Source organism: Lonchura striata, chromosome 3 (genome assembly GCF_046129695.1).
Source record: "Lonchura striata isolate bLonStr1 chromosome 3, bLonStr1.mat, whole genome shotgun sequence".
In the NCBI taxonomy this organism is placed as follows: domain Eukaryota; kingdom Metazoa; phylum Chordata; class Aves; order Passeriformes; family Estrildidae; genus Lonchura; species Lonchura striata.
The window spans coordinates 69082437-69095727 of record NC_134605.1 but is presented as its reverse complement, the minus strand read 5'-3'; the positions used below and the strand labels follow the sequence as shown (position 1 = coordinate 69095727).

The 13291-nt window shown below is 42.4% G+C and overlaps 2 protein-coding genes across 4 annotated transcripts in view; one reads left to right on the top strand and one right to left on the bottom strand.

Moving 5' to 3' along the window:
* Positions 1-11155, bottom strand: part of WASF1 (WASP family member 1) — an 87149-nt gene extending 75994 nt beyond the window's left edge. The window contains exon 1 of one of the 3 annotated variants that reach the window (XM_021553799.3): positions 10870-11155. The gene's annotated coding sequence lies outside the window, so the exon portion shown is untranslated. The remainder of the gene's footprint in view (positions 1-10869) is intronic. The other 2 variants (XM_021553800.3, XM_021553801.3) reach the window with 2 other exon arrangements.
* Positions 11156-11447: 292 nt separating this feature from the next.
* Positions 11448-13291, top strand: part of CDC40 (cell division cycle 40) — a 37947-nt gene continuing 36103 nt past the window's right edge. The window contains exon 1 of the mRNA XM_021553761.3: positions 11448-12034. Coding sequence (XP_021409436.1) covers positions 11840-12034 — 195 coding nt within the window. The 5' untranslated portion in view covers positions 11448-11839. The remainder of the gene's footprint in view (positions 12035-13291) is intronic.

The following is a 13291-nucleotide window of genomic DNA, read 5'->3' as shown; positions in this document are numbered from 1 at the left end:
ATACTTAGTTTTTCTAATAAATACACTAAAAGACACTGACTCCATTCCCACAGACCTGTGCATCAGCTTTTATGGAAAAGATACTTTTTTTCACTTCTGCACAGACAACTTTATTTTTCCAGAAAACCCCAACAACAACAACAAAAGCACCAAAACAAACAAACAAAAAACCTCACCTCATCTTGCTTTTATTTACATGTTGTATCGAACAACTTTTTATTACATACAATTTGGTCAAATCTGACCATAATGTTAAAGCCTAGATCTAATACAACATTTACAGTACACCTACATGGGCAGCTGAAGACAGCTATCTGTTCATGTCTGGAAATGAGCTAGCACTGCCTCAGCCCCATCATATGGCCCAGAACAGTATGGACTGCCTTTCAGAGAAGAAACCTATTTTAACCTCTTCCAGACTACTGACATTCAGTATGGTATGAATCTAAAATCTGTGAATGACAGTAAAGACAGGTAAACTTTATAGTCTATCCCTCCTCTAATTTTCATCTGTCAGATTTAAACCTGTAGACAACCTTCTCTATCCACTGGAGATGAACTCAGCTGCTTACATTCTTTCTTTCAAACAATGAAGCAGCTGTCCTTATTTTCTCTTACAAAATGTGGCCAGGACACAAGGTACCCATCTTTGATATTAGGTCTGTCCCCTACAAAGCAGAAGTATCTTCCTTGGTCTTCTGAGAGTTCAAAAGCATACATCTTACCTCCTGTGGGGACAACACATATATTAAAAATACATTATAGACAAATACAAATTGGAATATTATTCACCTTCCCTTTACCATTGTTCTACTAAGCACAAAACAAGTCAAGATTCACAAGAGCAGAAAAAGATCAAACATTTGTGTATGACTCAGCCGTTAGGACACACAATACATCCTCCAGATCTTATATTTTTAAATTAGATCTGTACATCACTTATTAAATCTTATCTCCAAGGCTTGTATAATTCTAGACAATATTAATCCATGCACTACAGTGAGACCACCATGTACCAGATATAAATTGTCATTAAAAAGGTTCAGAAAAAAACTATATGCCAATCTGAACAATATTATTATAATTATATCCAAGTGTTTCCTTAAGCATTTGGAAATGTTTTCATTTTTTGAAGAGACGTAACTCTGTGCACTTATTTTCCTTCTACAAGGCTCCAGATATGTAAACATTATAACAGTCACACATGACATAGATTTTTCTGAAGCGCTTCTTTTGAATCAAAATGTTCAAATACTGTTCTCAAATACAGGTGAGTCAGACTTCTCTGTAGTCCTATCAACAACAGTGTCCAAATGGTTGCTCTTGTTTCAACATGAAATCACAACCATCTATCATTTTGTCTGCAACTCCAGCTAAGAGGTAGCTGAGCACTCTAAAAATAAAGCTAACAGATGTGTCTTGGGATCTAAATGGACATAATATCTTGAAAAATTAGCTAAACTGCTAACTTGCAAAAATGGCATACATGCAAGCTGCAAGTAAAAAAAAAAAAAAAAACCAAAGCATTAAACATTTCATGTTGGAAGTTGAACTTTTGACGAAGGTGGAAAATTTAACTTAAAGACTCTTATAGTGCATGTTTGAAAGTGTTGCAACATGATCTCATGAATTCCTGGAAAAAGGAGATATAAAACAGGTAGAAAAGAATCTCTATCTGTCCTTAGAAGTTCCTCTGCCTTCTAGAAAGTTACCATCAGGCAGAGTTCTTAGCTCTCTCTAGCAAACATCAAAACAAAAACTGACCAAAAAACAGAACAGTACCTCAACATCGAGTGTGTTTTATGACTGCATTACACAGCTCTTAAAGCTTTTTTTCCAACTGTCTCTATTTTAAACCCACATCTTTATCTCTTTCCTAATAAAATTAAACCTTTTTTTCTAAAAATACTCTTTTTGTAATGACACAGACAGTTTCAAATAAAAAAATTACTATTAGTAAAGAGGCTCATTATAATCAAGGATGGACTAGAATATCTATAATCAGCATATGGTTTAGGATTCCAAAAATCTGAAACACTTACTTCTTATCACATTCAGGCTCAAAAAATCAGCCTCAGTAGCCAGTACTCCATATATAAGTACTGAGCTACTGGAAAGCACTTATATTTCTGAAAATGCTCAGATACAGAAGATGACCTATTTAGATTGTTTCTATACACAAATGGCTTTGCTTTTCAATGCACTCCCAGGAACAACGGAAGATAAAATTAAGGGGCTGTTTTATGCAACAGGGCAAGAGACAAACTATTAAAAGTAATAAGGATATTTCTCTACCAGTAAGCTATTCTACATGAAGCTTCTTACCAAGTATGACTGTAGAACAACACTGCTCATTAAGCAGCTACTTCCCATGGAAACTCTAATACATAGGCAGAGAGAATGGTGTCAGAAGCTGATGGAAGTTCAGAATTAATAAAAATTCTAGGTCACAAATTTACATACATTTATTGAGATGTCCCATCATTGGGCCACAGCAATCCACCATGAGAAGGTCATTCCAAGAACTACATGCTATGTTGTATTAACCAAATCATCAGACATTCAAAGGAATGGTCCACAGATTTTGAACTTTTTGCAATACTGATTAGATTTCTAATGAATAAACAGATAAGATAGTAAACTTATGAGGAAACTATAGCTTACTAGAAGACAGCCTATAAATATGGTAGTGCTTTAAGAATCTATGAAATATGATATATCTTAAGAATCAATCCCATCCACCTCAATAGTTTTTTTTTTCTTTTTCCTTTTGATGTAATATCACTGCTATCAATTTTTTAATGAATACTGCCAGTACTTGAAAATATTTGAGCTATGAAGCACCACTCTGAACTTTCCTACAGATAAGATGACCATACAGGAGAAATACAAACCTGTCCAGGGCTTAAAGACCCCAGAATAAAATAATGTGTTAACCAGCTGAGTAGTGACAGATACAGAAGAAAGTTCCAATTCTCCTCCGACAAGAACTAGACCTCTTTTAGAGCAATAGTATAAACAAAAATCTTTCTCCTTGCTAATAAAATTTCTTCCATTTTCTTGACAAATAAATAAAATTTTATAGTTAGAAGTAGAATGGATAAAAGTCTAGCTAAATCAGCTAGACACAGATAATTCCTAATATCTGACTGCCATTACTGGAAACATCATAGCTGGTAGACAATATACTCTTTTTGGACTGTATTGTACAGAATCTCTCCCAGTAGCATGGAACTTGCTGAAGGCAGATTTGTTTGAAGCTCATTTCCACGGGAAACAAAAAGTGTTAATTCTTTTTAACTCAAGGATATTTTTTATTTTTTTAGTGGACTACTTATGCTACCCTGAGCCACAGAATGCATCCCCTTGTCTTGTCTGGGGACGCAGACAGCACCGCTTCCAGCGAGTGCCACACTGGAAGCTTCCGTGGCACAACAGTCTTGAATCTTCAAGACTGCGGAGCAACCTCAGTTCCCTCTGCATATGAGTGCTACGTGCATGTACCCTGCCATATAATGCCATTCCTCAGCCAGTGTAGGGCCCTGCAACACCACATGTGTTGTATAGGGTTTGGTCTATTTGCACAAGGGAAAATTCAGATCAAACTGCAATGCCAGAAACTTTCATTACCATCTCTACAGCAGTCTAAGGCACCTGTGAAGATCATTTAATTATAGGACATTCGAGGTTGCCCAAAGCAGGATCAGCCAGAGCAGTTTGCTCAGAATATTAAGATGTAATAAATATCACTGTCCTGTATTACCAGCACAGACCAACATTTACCATACTGGGTAGCTGGGTAGCATAGAAGTGAAAGTTCCTTCCTCACAAATTAGACAATTTTTTTAAAGCTCTTGTTCCTGAAGAGAAGCTTCCAAAAAAAGAGACCTATGACAAAGTCAACCTGTATTTTCACTTGTGCTCTCAAGCTTGCTAAGTTTCACAACTGCACATGGAAACACAATTGGGAAAGTTTGTCAATCACAGCCTTCTCCTTTAATATCAACAAAAGGCAGAACCAGTTGAGAGTTAAAAGACCTTTCTAAGCATTTCTGCACAGACATTCAGCGGCTAGTGGCTGAACAAGATTTAACAAGTTAAGCATTTCCTTTTTTTACTGAAAAGCTGACTCTGCATGCCACTTTTACAAGTGCTAGTTGAACTACTTAAGTTCCCACATATTATCAAGTTATAAATGACTTGTGATTTTTCCCAATTTTTTTAAATTACTTTAAGACCTGATCCAAAATTACTATGGTGTGGTTTTGTTTTATGATAATGAGAACATTGTAGAAAATCACTTATCTGGTACAGTTCATCTGTCAGACAATATATGTGAACCTGAATGTGCCTGGAAGGTAAAAGATTCTCAAACCACAAACAGTGTCATGTTGGAGAAATATACGTAACAACTCTCATTTTGGCCACTCTATAGCCATTACACCAGAACTGGCAACTGGGAGCTGCTGGACAAACCACTTCAGTATAGTATTCAGCATAAATATGACCAGTGAAGTATCTTAGGGTCAATCAGTTTTCCATAACCCACACATCTACCATGCAGTGCAGATGCCAGATAAAAGAGCTACTCTGAAAGAAGACTCCACATCCAAAAAGGGTGATCATAAACTTGCTGGACTGGTCCAAGACAGCTTGACTTCATACATTAATTTTCATTCATGATTTTTCAAACTTCCCTTACCCATGCTACAAGCCATTTCTATATTCAATCTATTGATGCAGGAGTTTTACTCTTTATCCCTCTGTTTTGGACCGCTTCATTTTGTGTAAAATAGTTCATTACATCAGCCAGAAAATTACTCCAAAACCCAGAAATTACAATATTTATTTCAGCTACAGAAAACTGAGAATACCTCATTACAATGAATATTAATTTATTTGAGCAGTCACATCTGATGAGAAAGAACAAAGTTCAAATTATTGGTTTGAAGCAAATAAAGCAAGGAATTTAAGCTGGTTCTATGTGTTCAAGAGAAACAGTATAACACTGAATGACAGACAGGTATACAGATACACAGATAGAGAGAAATACAGGTATATTTAGCAGACACAGGAAAAGACTCGATTCCCTTCTCGCAAAAAACATATGCTAAAAATTGCTTCTTAGTGATTGAAGGGTTTTTTGGTTTTACATCTCCTATTGGAGAGCTAAATTCACATGTATTTTATAGCCCACTCTTCAGTTTCTTTCATTTCCTTGGGCAAATAATTCCAATCTTTTCATTCCCTTGAAAAACTGCCATATCCATCATATCAAACTCTTTACAATACTGTGATTTCTCTCTTTTAAACTAATTGACAGTTAATAATGCACTTTGAATAGCAGATAAGAATTAATGAATTTGTATATAATGGCAATTCCTTCTCTGGTTTTTTGCCCACTTCTGATTACAGCTATAATTTGGATAACAGTACCTTATCAAACTGTAATAGTGCTCAATTTTTTGTTCTATTAATACAGTTAATTTAGAAACTCTTCAGACATATAAATGTAAACTTATTTTCTGCTTCCAAAACACACTGGTTTGCCTATACCAACAGGCAGTTTTAGCTGTCATCCTGCTGTCCTTTCACAAAGATTGCTTAGACTTCTCAGGTGACTTTTCCAATATTTGTGACTTTGATTAAATTGTTTTAAATCCTTGGTAAGCAATTCTACTTGATGACTCAAATTCTACAGATGACTAATAAAAGATATTGGACAACTCCTGTTAAATATTTAAGAGAAAAAAAATAAGTCTTCTGTAAGTTAATATTTCTGTTAATTCCTCTCAGAGATTTTTGTGATCCATGAAAATATTTTACCTTTCATATAACGGCTTTTTCATTTAATAGCCTGGTGTGAGGAACCTTTAATTACACCTTTTAAAAGGTGCAAAGTAGAACTATATTCATATTTAATCCACTCTGCTACTACTGCAATCAAAACCCCACGTAGATTAGTGAGGCACATTTATCATTGCAGAAGCAGTACCAACTACTTGTGATTTCAGTTAGTACTACTGAGTCTACCATCAGCCTTTGTTGTCATCACATACTTCTATCTACAGGCAGTTGTGACTGTAAAGAAAGAGAATTTTGTGTGCATATTATTTCATTAAGAGCACCCAACGATTTCCAGACCTGTTCCCTATGCAAACTTTGAGACCACTCGCAGAGTATTTGTTAGAAACTCTCCTTCAGTAACTTAAAATCTATTGACCGATTTTCTACCAAATTTGTTTTTCAAATTTGTGAAAGCAAGACACAAATAGAGAACAGACACTCTATTAATATTTGCAGAAAATGAATACAGCTTACCACACAGCAGAAAAAAAATGGGGGAAAGACAGTACAAATGCCTTAGCTATAAAAAAATGCTTCAACACAATTTAATGCCTTTTATTATATGCCAAAAAACCTATACCTGGCTTTAGAATAGATTCCTGTTTTCTAATAAGTTTTAAATGTCATACTGCTAGGGTATTTATAATATTTTACTTCTGCATGGAATCAGCTGTCAGAAGACTAAATTCATGTCACAACCTTAGTATCTAACTGAAAAGTCAACCAACAAAAATGTATAAGCTCATTGAAAAGTATCCATTATTGCTGCTCTTTGTTAAGAGCTTTGCTAAAATGTAGCTACATTTATTTGTTATTCTGTAGTTCTTTGAATGTATAATGTAATTTCTTACACCAACAGACTAATATAAGCAAGCTTTCAACCTAGCCTCTCCAAAAAATACAGGCACATATTTTCAGAAACGTATACACTTTTGATGATATTTTCTGTCCTTTAACTGATTTTAAACAACATTTTTCAGAGAATTAAGAAAGCCAATATAAATTTGTAATTATGCTAAATGTTTATATTCCCAGAAGTCTATAATTAGTTTTGCTGCCTCTCCAACACAGTACTCATTCAGCTTGTGCTGTAAGATGCAGTTCGCAGTACTGCATATGTAGCTGAGGAGTTTGAAGAAGCTGCACAGCTCCCATCCTCTAGGGAAGAGCAACAAATGCAACAAATATTATTTAGTTTGCAAAGTCATCTGAAGTAAGTACAACAGTCTAAGTTGTTCCATTCTTATCCTATATCATTCTTTCTTTGAAACCACACCTTGTAAACATGAAATATATAGCATGTAATCTGTGTCAGACAACCTCAAGATCCCTTCCAAAAAACCTAAGGAGACTGATTCACAGATGTACTGGAACAGAGAACTCTTTTTGCAATCTGGCGCCTTGGTATCTTTCAGAATCCGGGATATAGTCCAAAATAACAAAAACTAGAAAAGGGGTATTATCACCCTTGCAGCAGTCAGAGGCTCCAAGGTAGTAGAAATAGCAGAGCGCGAGTTCTAAATTGTGCTTCAGTCTCCAAGCAGCTAAATTAGAGTACACCTTGATGCATCAGACACACAAGCAGGTGCTTATAAAAGGGCCCAATCCAAATGCAGTAGGAGTAACCTGATAAGACTTACATCATTATACCTTTTCTCAGCATATGAGCATATGAACCAAGGCAAAAAAACTTGATTTTCTTTCAAATGCTGTAGCCCACAGACAATAGAACTTCATATTTTCATTCAATCCTCTGTCTGATAAGTCATGATTTTTTTTCCTTCCTTTCCTCCAAACTGCAGCATTACAGATCTTGGTGGATGAGAAGTGAAAGAACATGCAAGTGGGCTGATAGCAATTTAGGAGTATTAAAACACAGAGAGGAAAAACGAGAATAAGCAGAATTATATGCATCATTTTTTGTGCGGATGAAAAAACCAGCTGAAAGCACAAGAGTGTGATATAAAGCATGCCCATCATGGAAATCAACAAAAAAAGAACTATGAAAGAAAGTAAAGGGAAAAAAAAGTAGGATAGAATACATTAAAAGCAGAGGGAAACAGATTTTGCGATCAGCTATAGGGAAGAAAAAGACTGAAGGAAAATTTGTGAAACATTGAGTTAAAATTTAATATAGTGTACCCCAAAAGGTGAAGCAAACCGGTCTCAAACAGGAAGTGTTGGGGGGGGGGAGTTGATGGGTGTTCCTCCACTTGGAAACTAGCTGGCTGAAACTAACCAAATTTGACAGAGGTGTAGAATTCTCAAAGATACCTATAAAATGCTAAGTTCATGAAATCAAGATGCTGTGATTGTCCTGACCAAGGGAAAGGATTCAGAATGCACTAACACCCTGTCAGACATTAGACAATCCACAAAAGGATGAGACTGTACTAAAAAAAAATTCCATTAGAGCTTACAACCACTCTCAGGGTTTAAAAAAAACCCTGAACAAATCCACACAAAAACCAAACAAAACAAAACAAAAAAACCAAAACAAAACAAAACAAAAAAAAAACCAAAAAAAAACAAAACAAAAAAAGGTAAAAGCCAGGCTTCTACTGCTCAAGGAACCACTCTTAAAATACTTCTTCCTCTTTCCTTTCACCAGGGAAAAATACATGGTAATACTTGGTACAGTATTTACCACCAGGAGTAACAACAAACAAGTGTTAAAAGGCCCACTTGATATGTTAACTGTCTCCCTTGCTGTACAAAGGGAGACAGTTTTTGCTTCTCTTGCTTTAATTTTCCAAAGGAATGTAAGTGACTGCAAGGAAAAGCAGCAGTGAAAAAGCTGGATGGAAAGCAAAGCCAAGCAACCCAAACCATCTCCCACCCACTACTTCAGTCTGCCTCAGAACCAGCAGCATCCAACGCATAACAACACATTTTATGGAACTCGGTTAAAAGGGAACATACAGCATACAGCAATCAATGAGCAGAGCTTTTTAGAAAAGCTGTATCATCCTTTCAGTTTGTTTTATACCAATCAAACTCTTTTTGAAATTACAAATATGCCATTGATAGTCAAGATAAGCCAGCATATTAGCTCAACACAAATGACCAGGAGCAACTCCTCAGCTTTTCTGACAAAACCAGATTTTAGATTATGGTGTATATTAGCCATCTACACTTTCAAAGCATAGTCAGGTCAGTTTTTCATACCCAGGAGTGACATTGACTTGCTTGCTGAAAATTAATCTTTGCTACTATTTAAGCAACGGGAAACTTCAGACAGTATTGCCCTGAATGCCTTCACATGTATTTGCTTATCTACTACTGCTGGTACCAGAAAGGCAGCTAATTTAAACCAGTAAGTGATTTTCATAGGTTCTACAACAAAAGCACCCAGAATCCCAGATGATTACATTTCACTGGCAAGCAAACTTGGATGCTTGAATACAACATAGTTGAACATACTTATGTCAGCCACCAAAGCTTTGTGACTCAAACACCTAAAATTCAAGGTTAACAAGGCAGAACTACTTTAATAATTTTCAACACAGTTCTCCAGATGAAATATCACACACTGGTTGCACAAATAGGCCTTGAAATTTTTCACTTTTCAGGAAGCACACCTTTAAACTTCAGACAATACCTATGATCTGCATGCCAAGAGAAAAAGGAATGCAGTCATATGGAATCAGTTAACAATTGCTGCCAATAAACCAACTGACTGCAGGGGAAGAGCCCCTTTTGATATTAATAAGCAGTGATTCATGTGAAGCTTCATATAGCTTTCCTTACTTACGGATTCATCATCCATAGATTTACCATTAAAAAGTCAGCTCATTACCATATGAAATGCTAGTTCAGTGCAGCATATTTCAGTTGTTGGAGATGCAAACAAAAGGTCTTGGTGTTGAAATGTGTGGGACTTTTACCTAAATCCTGTCCTAGCATACAAAAACATAGCATACCTGTGTCTAATAGAACAGATCTTAATGCAGCAACTTGCTCCACTCCACACTACCAACACTTTCTATATGTCCGCTAGATTTATTCTAGCCTTTTTTAAAAAAACAAATAAAACCAAGTGATACCTTCTCAAGCTAAGAAAACAAATATGTCAAACCGCGACCGCTGAGAAGGGTGGAAAATTCAAAGTAGAGCATTTAATCAGATTAAATGCCACTGTGTCACAATTAGATGTCACTGTGCGCTCACTTTAATTCTGAAAGCACATGCAGCTCGAAGGGAAGTCACGGCACTGTACCGCTCCAGGTGCAAGCGCGTGCAATGCACGCACCTGGCGTTACAGCCGGCCCTCGCCCGGCGCTCCGTCCTTCCCGTTTCTCCTGCCCGCGGGCGCAAAGGAAGGCGTTCGGGAGCGGGCTGGGAGAAGTTGGAACCTACGTGCTTCTCCTCGCTCCCGGCCATCCCCCGCGATCTCCAAGCCCTCCTAACAATGGTAGCAGTGTTCCAGCGGGCAGCTCTGCCCTGGAACCGGACCGAATCCCCCTGCGCCCCGGCCGGCGGTCCCGCCGCCCGTCCGCACCTCTGCCCTGGCCAGCCCCGGCCCCGCGGCGGGGAGGGGAGGGGGCGCCTCTCCCGCACCTGGCGGCGGTGACGTCACCCCGCCGCCCCCCGCCCGCCCGCGCGCTGACCCCGGCCCCGCTCCGCCGCCCCTTCCCCGCCGAGCGACCCCGCCGCGGGCACACGGGGCGGCCGACAGCGGGAGAAGGAGAGGGAAGCGCCGTGCCCCGGCACAAGTGCGGCCCCCTCCGCTCCCCCGCCTCGCAACACGCCCCCCTCATGCCCCTGCCCGCGGGGGCTGCGGGGAGACGGAGGAAAGCGGCTCCGCGGCGTGCTCCCCGCTTCCCTCCATCACACCCTCCCGCCGCCGCCCCCCGCGCGGGCGCGGACAAAGGGGAGGGGACCGACACCTGGCGAGCGCCGGTCCCTTTGTGGGGTAGGCGCGTCCCGCAGCTCCGCGGGCGATGGGGAGCGGGGGCCGGTCCCTGCCGCCCGCCCCAGAGACCGCGAGGGAAGGAAGGCAGGGGGGCGGGGGGCACTTACTCGCCTGCCCTCGCTGCGCACCTTCACGCCGCTCAGCCTCAGCCCCTCCCTCCGCGGCCGCCGGGCGCTGGAAGTTCAGGCGGCGCCGGCCATTCCCAGCCGGCGGCTCCGTGTTTCGGGGGGCGGCGGCGGGCGCGGAGCGTCCCCGGCGGCTTCACAATAGACACCGGGCAGCGCGCGCGTGTCTCTGTGTGTGTGCGCGTGTGTGCGCGCGCGGGGGGCGGGGCCTCTCCCGGCGCGCCGAGCCGGGCGGGAGGGAGCGGGGGGGAAGCGCTGTTTACCCGGCGGCCGAACCCGGCCGCCCCCCCCCACCGCCCGACGCTCGGGCTGGTCCATGCGCCGCCGCCCCCCACCCCGCGGGCGGGCAGGTGGTACAGTCCGGCCCGCCGGGCTCCCTCTCCCCGGCGCGGGTGGGGCGGAGTCCCGCCGCTGTGACGTAACAGAAGCCGGCTGTGTCAGTGGCCAATCAGCGCGAGGGGGCGGAGCTCCCCGTGCACGGCACGGGGCCGGAGTAGGCGGGAGCCCGCGGATGACAACCCGGGGTTTTGCAGGGCTGAGCTCTGCGCTCCGCTGCCTTCTGTTGAAAAGACAGCGAAGACGCTTTGTGTGGGGGAAGAAGCGGGCGGCTGGGGTTCTCCCCGGGAGGTTGAATATTTCCCCCCCTGCCGCCGCGCAAAGTGAAGGCGAGCGCCGGAGGGGAAACTTCCGAGCGCGGCGCCGCGTTGCATGCTGAAGCTTGTAGTCCTACTATGGAGTCCTGAAAGGTTAAGCACCATCAACAGCCAAGTGGGATGTTCTCCCATCAAATGCCTGTATATTCTGTAACCAAATTTAACCTTTAGAGTGTGTTTTCTATTTTGATAAGCCACAACTATAAGACGCAGCTCCACTCCTCTCCTGCGGGGGAAGGGACGCCTCGAGCCTTGAGGAGCTGCCAGGACCTGTCCCTCCCGTCATCCCCCGCGCCAAGATGTCGGCGGCGATCGCCGCGCTCGCCTCCTACGGTGGCTCTGACTCGGAGCCCGACTCGGAGCCCGAGACCGAGGGCGGCTCCCAGCGCTCCGCCGCCGTGCTCGCCAGCCGCGATGCCGTGCTGCACCTCCGGGCGCCGCCCGCCGCGCCCCCTGCCCTGCCCGTCGATGCGGCCCCGGAAGTAGCCGTGAAGGTAGGCAGCCCCCGGGCCCGGGCCGCCCGCCTGCCCGCGTTGTGTCCGCCCCGCCGGCCCGGGACAGTGCTGGGGGCAGCCCCAGGCTGGGAGAGCGGGACGGAAAGGGCGGGGTGCCGGGAGGAGTGCGTTGCCGTCACCTGGCCCTGCCCTGCCTTGCCTGGAGGTGTGGGGGTCGGAGCTGTGGCGGTGAGGGCGTGGGTCGGGGAGCTCCCGTGGATTCCAGCCGCGGGGGTCAAGTTTATCGAAGCGTGCTGACTCCATCTCAGAGCGTGCCTCGATTCCGATTCTTTAGATACTTGTTTGCTGTTCCCTATGTAAGGTGTTTTCCTGTGTGGCTTTTCCGGGTGATGGGGTGAAGTCGGTACTTCGTAGGGTGGCTGCTACTGAGTCGTCTTCGAAAGGGCAGCCCGAAAGCTGATTGGTGTTTGTGTTTCGTTATTGCCGGGGGAACCTTTATTTTCCAAGTTCAGTATCCCATCACTTTTGTGATACCAGAAGGGGAGTGGGCAAGGTGCTGGTTTAGCTTGGGAATTTTTTGTACAGGCAATAAATTACTAATCAAAAGCAGGCATCTTGCCGTGATAACTGTTGTTACTGTCCTGCTGTCACATGCTAGAAAAGTTTCTTGCCTCGTGACCAAGAGGTGGATGGACTCCTTCAGTTTGTTGTCATTAGTTAATTCCTGTCACAATTTATCATATTTTTTTGTAGATGTTGTGTTGTGTATAGTGACTACATTTGTTTATCTCTTAGAGGCTTGGAAATCTGGCTTCTCAAGTCACAGCATCCAGCAGGCTGTCTTGTGCACATTTGAAAAGAAGCGCCGATTAACATCTATAATATTTGAAACATAAACTTTAAGGAATTTAGAGATTTCAGAGGAGCTAAGATTTTAGTTAGAAATAAGCCTTACTAGAGTTAATTAAAATAATAATAATAAATGAGTAGGCCTTGATGAAGTTAGGAGTTAGTAGTTAACTAATAATTGATTGCTTGTCAGCACAGTGTTTAGTTAGCTGTGTTTATAATGAAGAATATAGAAACTGACAAATAGTGTTTAGGAACATAAGACAATTGTGGGCCTCCTCTGTTCTGAAACCAATTGAAGACAAGGAACGGGAGTTCTACCAAGAGTTCATTTGTCATATTTGCATTGAAAAAGTAGAAAGGTCAGAATGAGGAAGACTTCATTTACTTCCTCATTTTGTGACCCCTCCCCATGAAAGGGACCACCGACCCATTTCAAGGGACAAA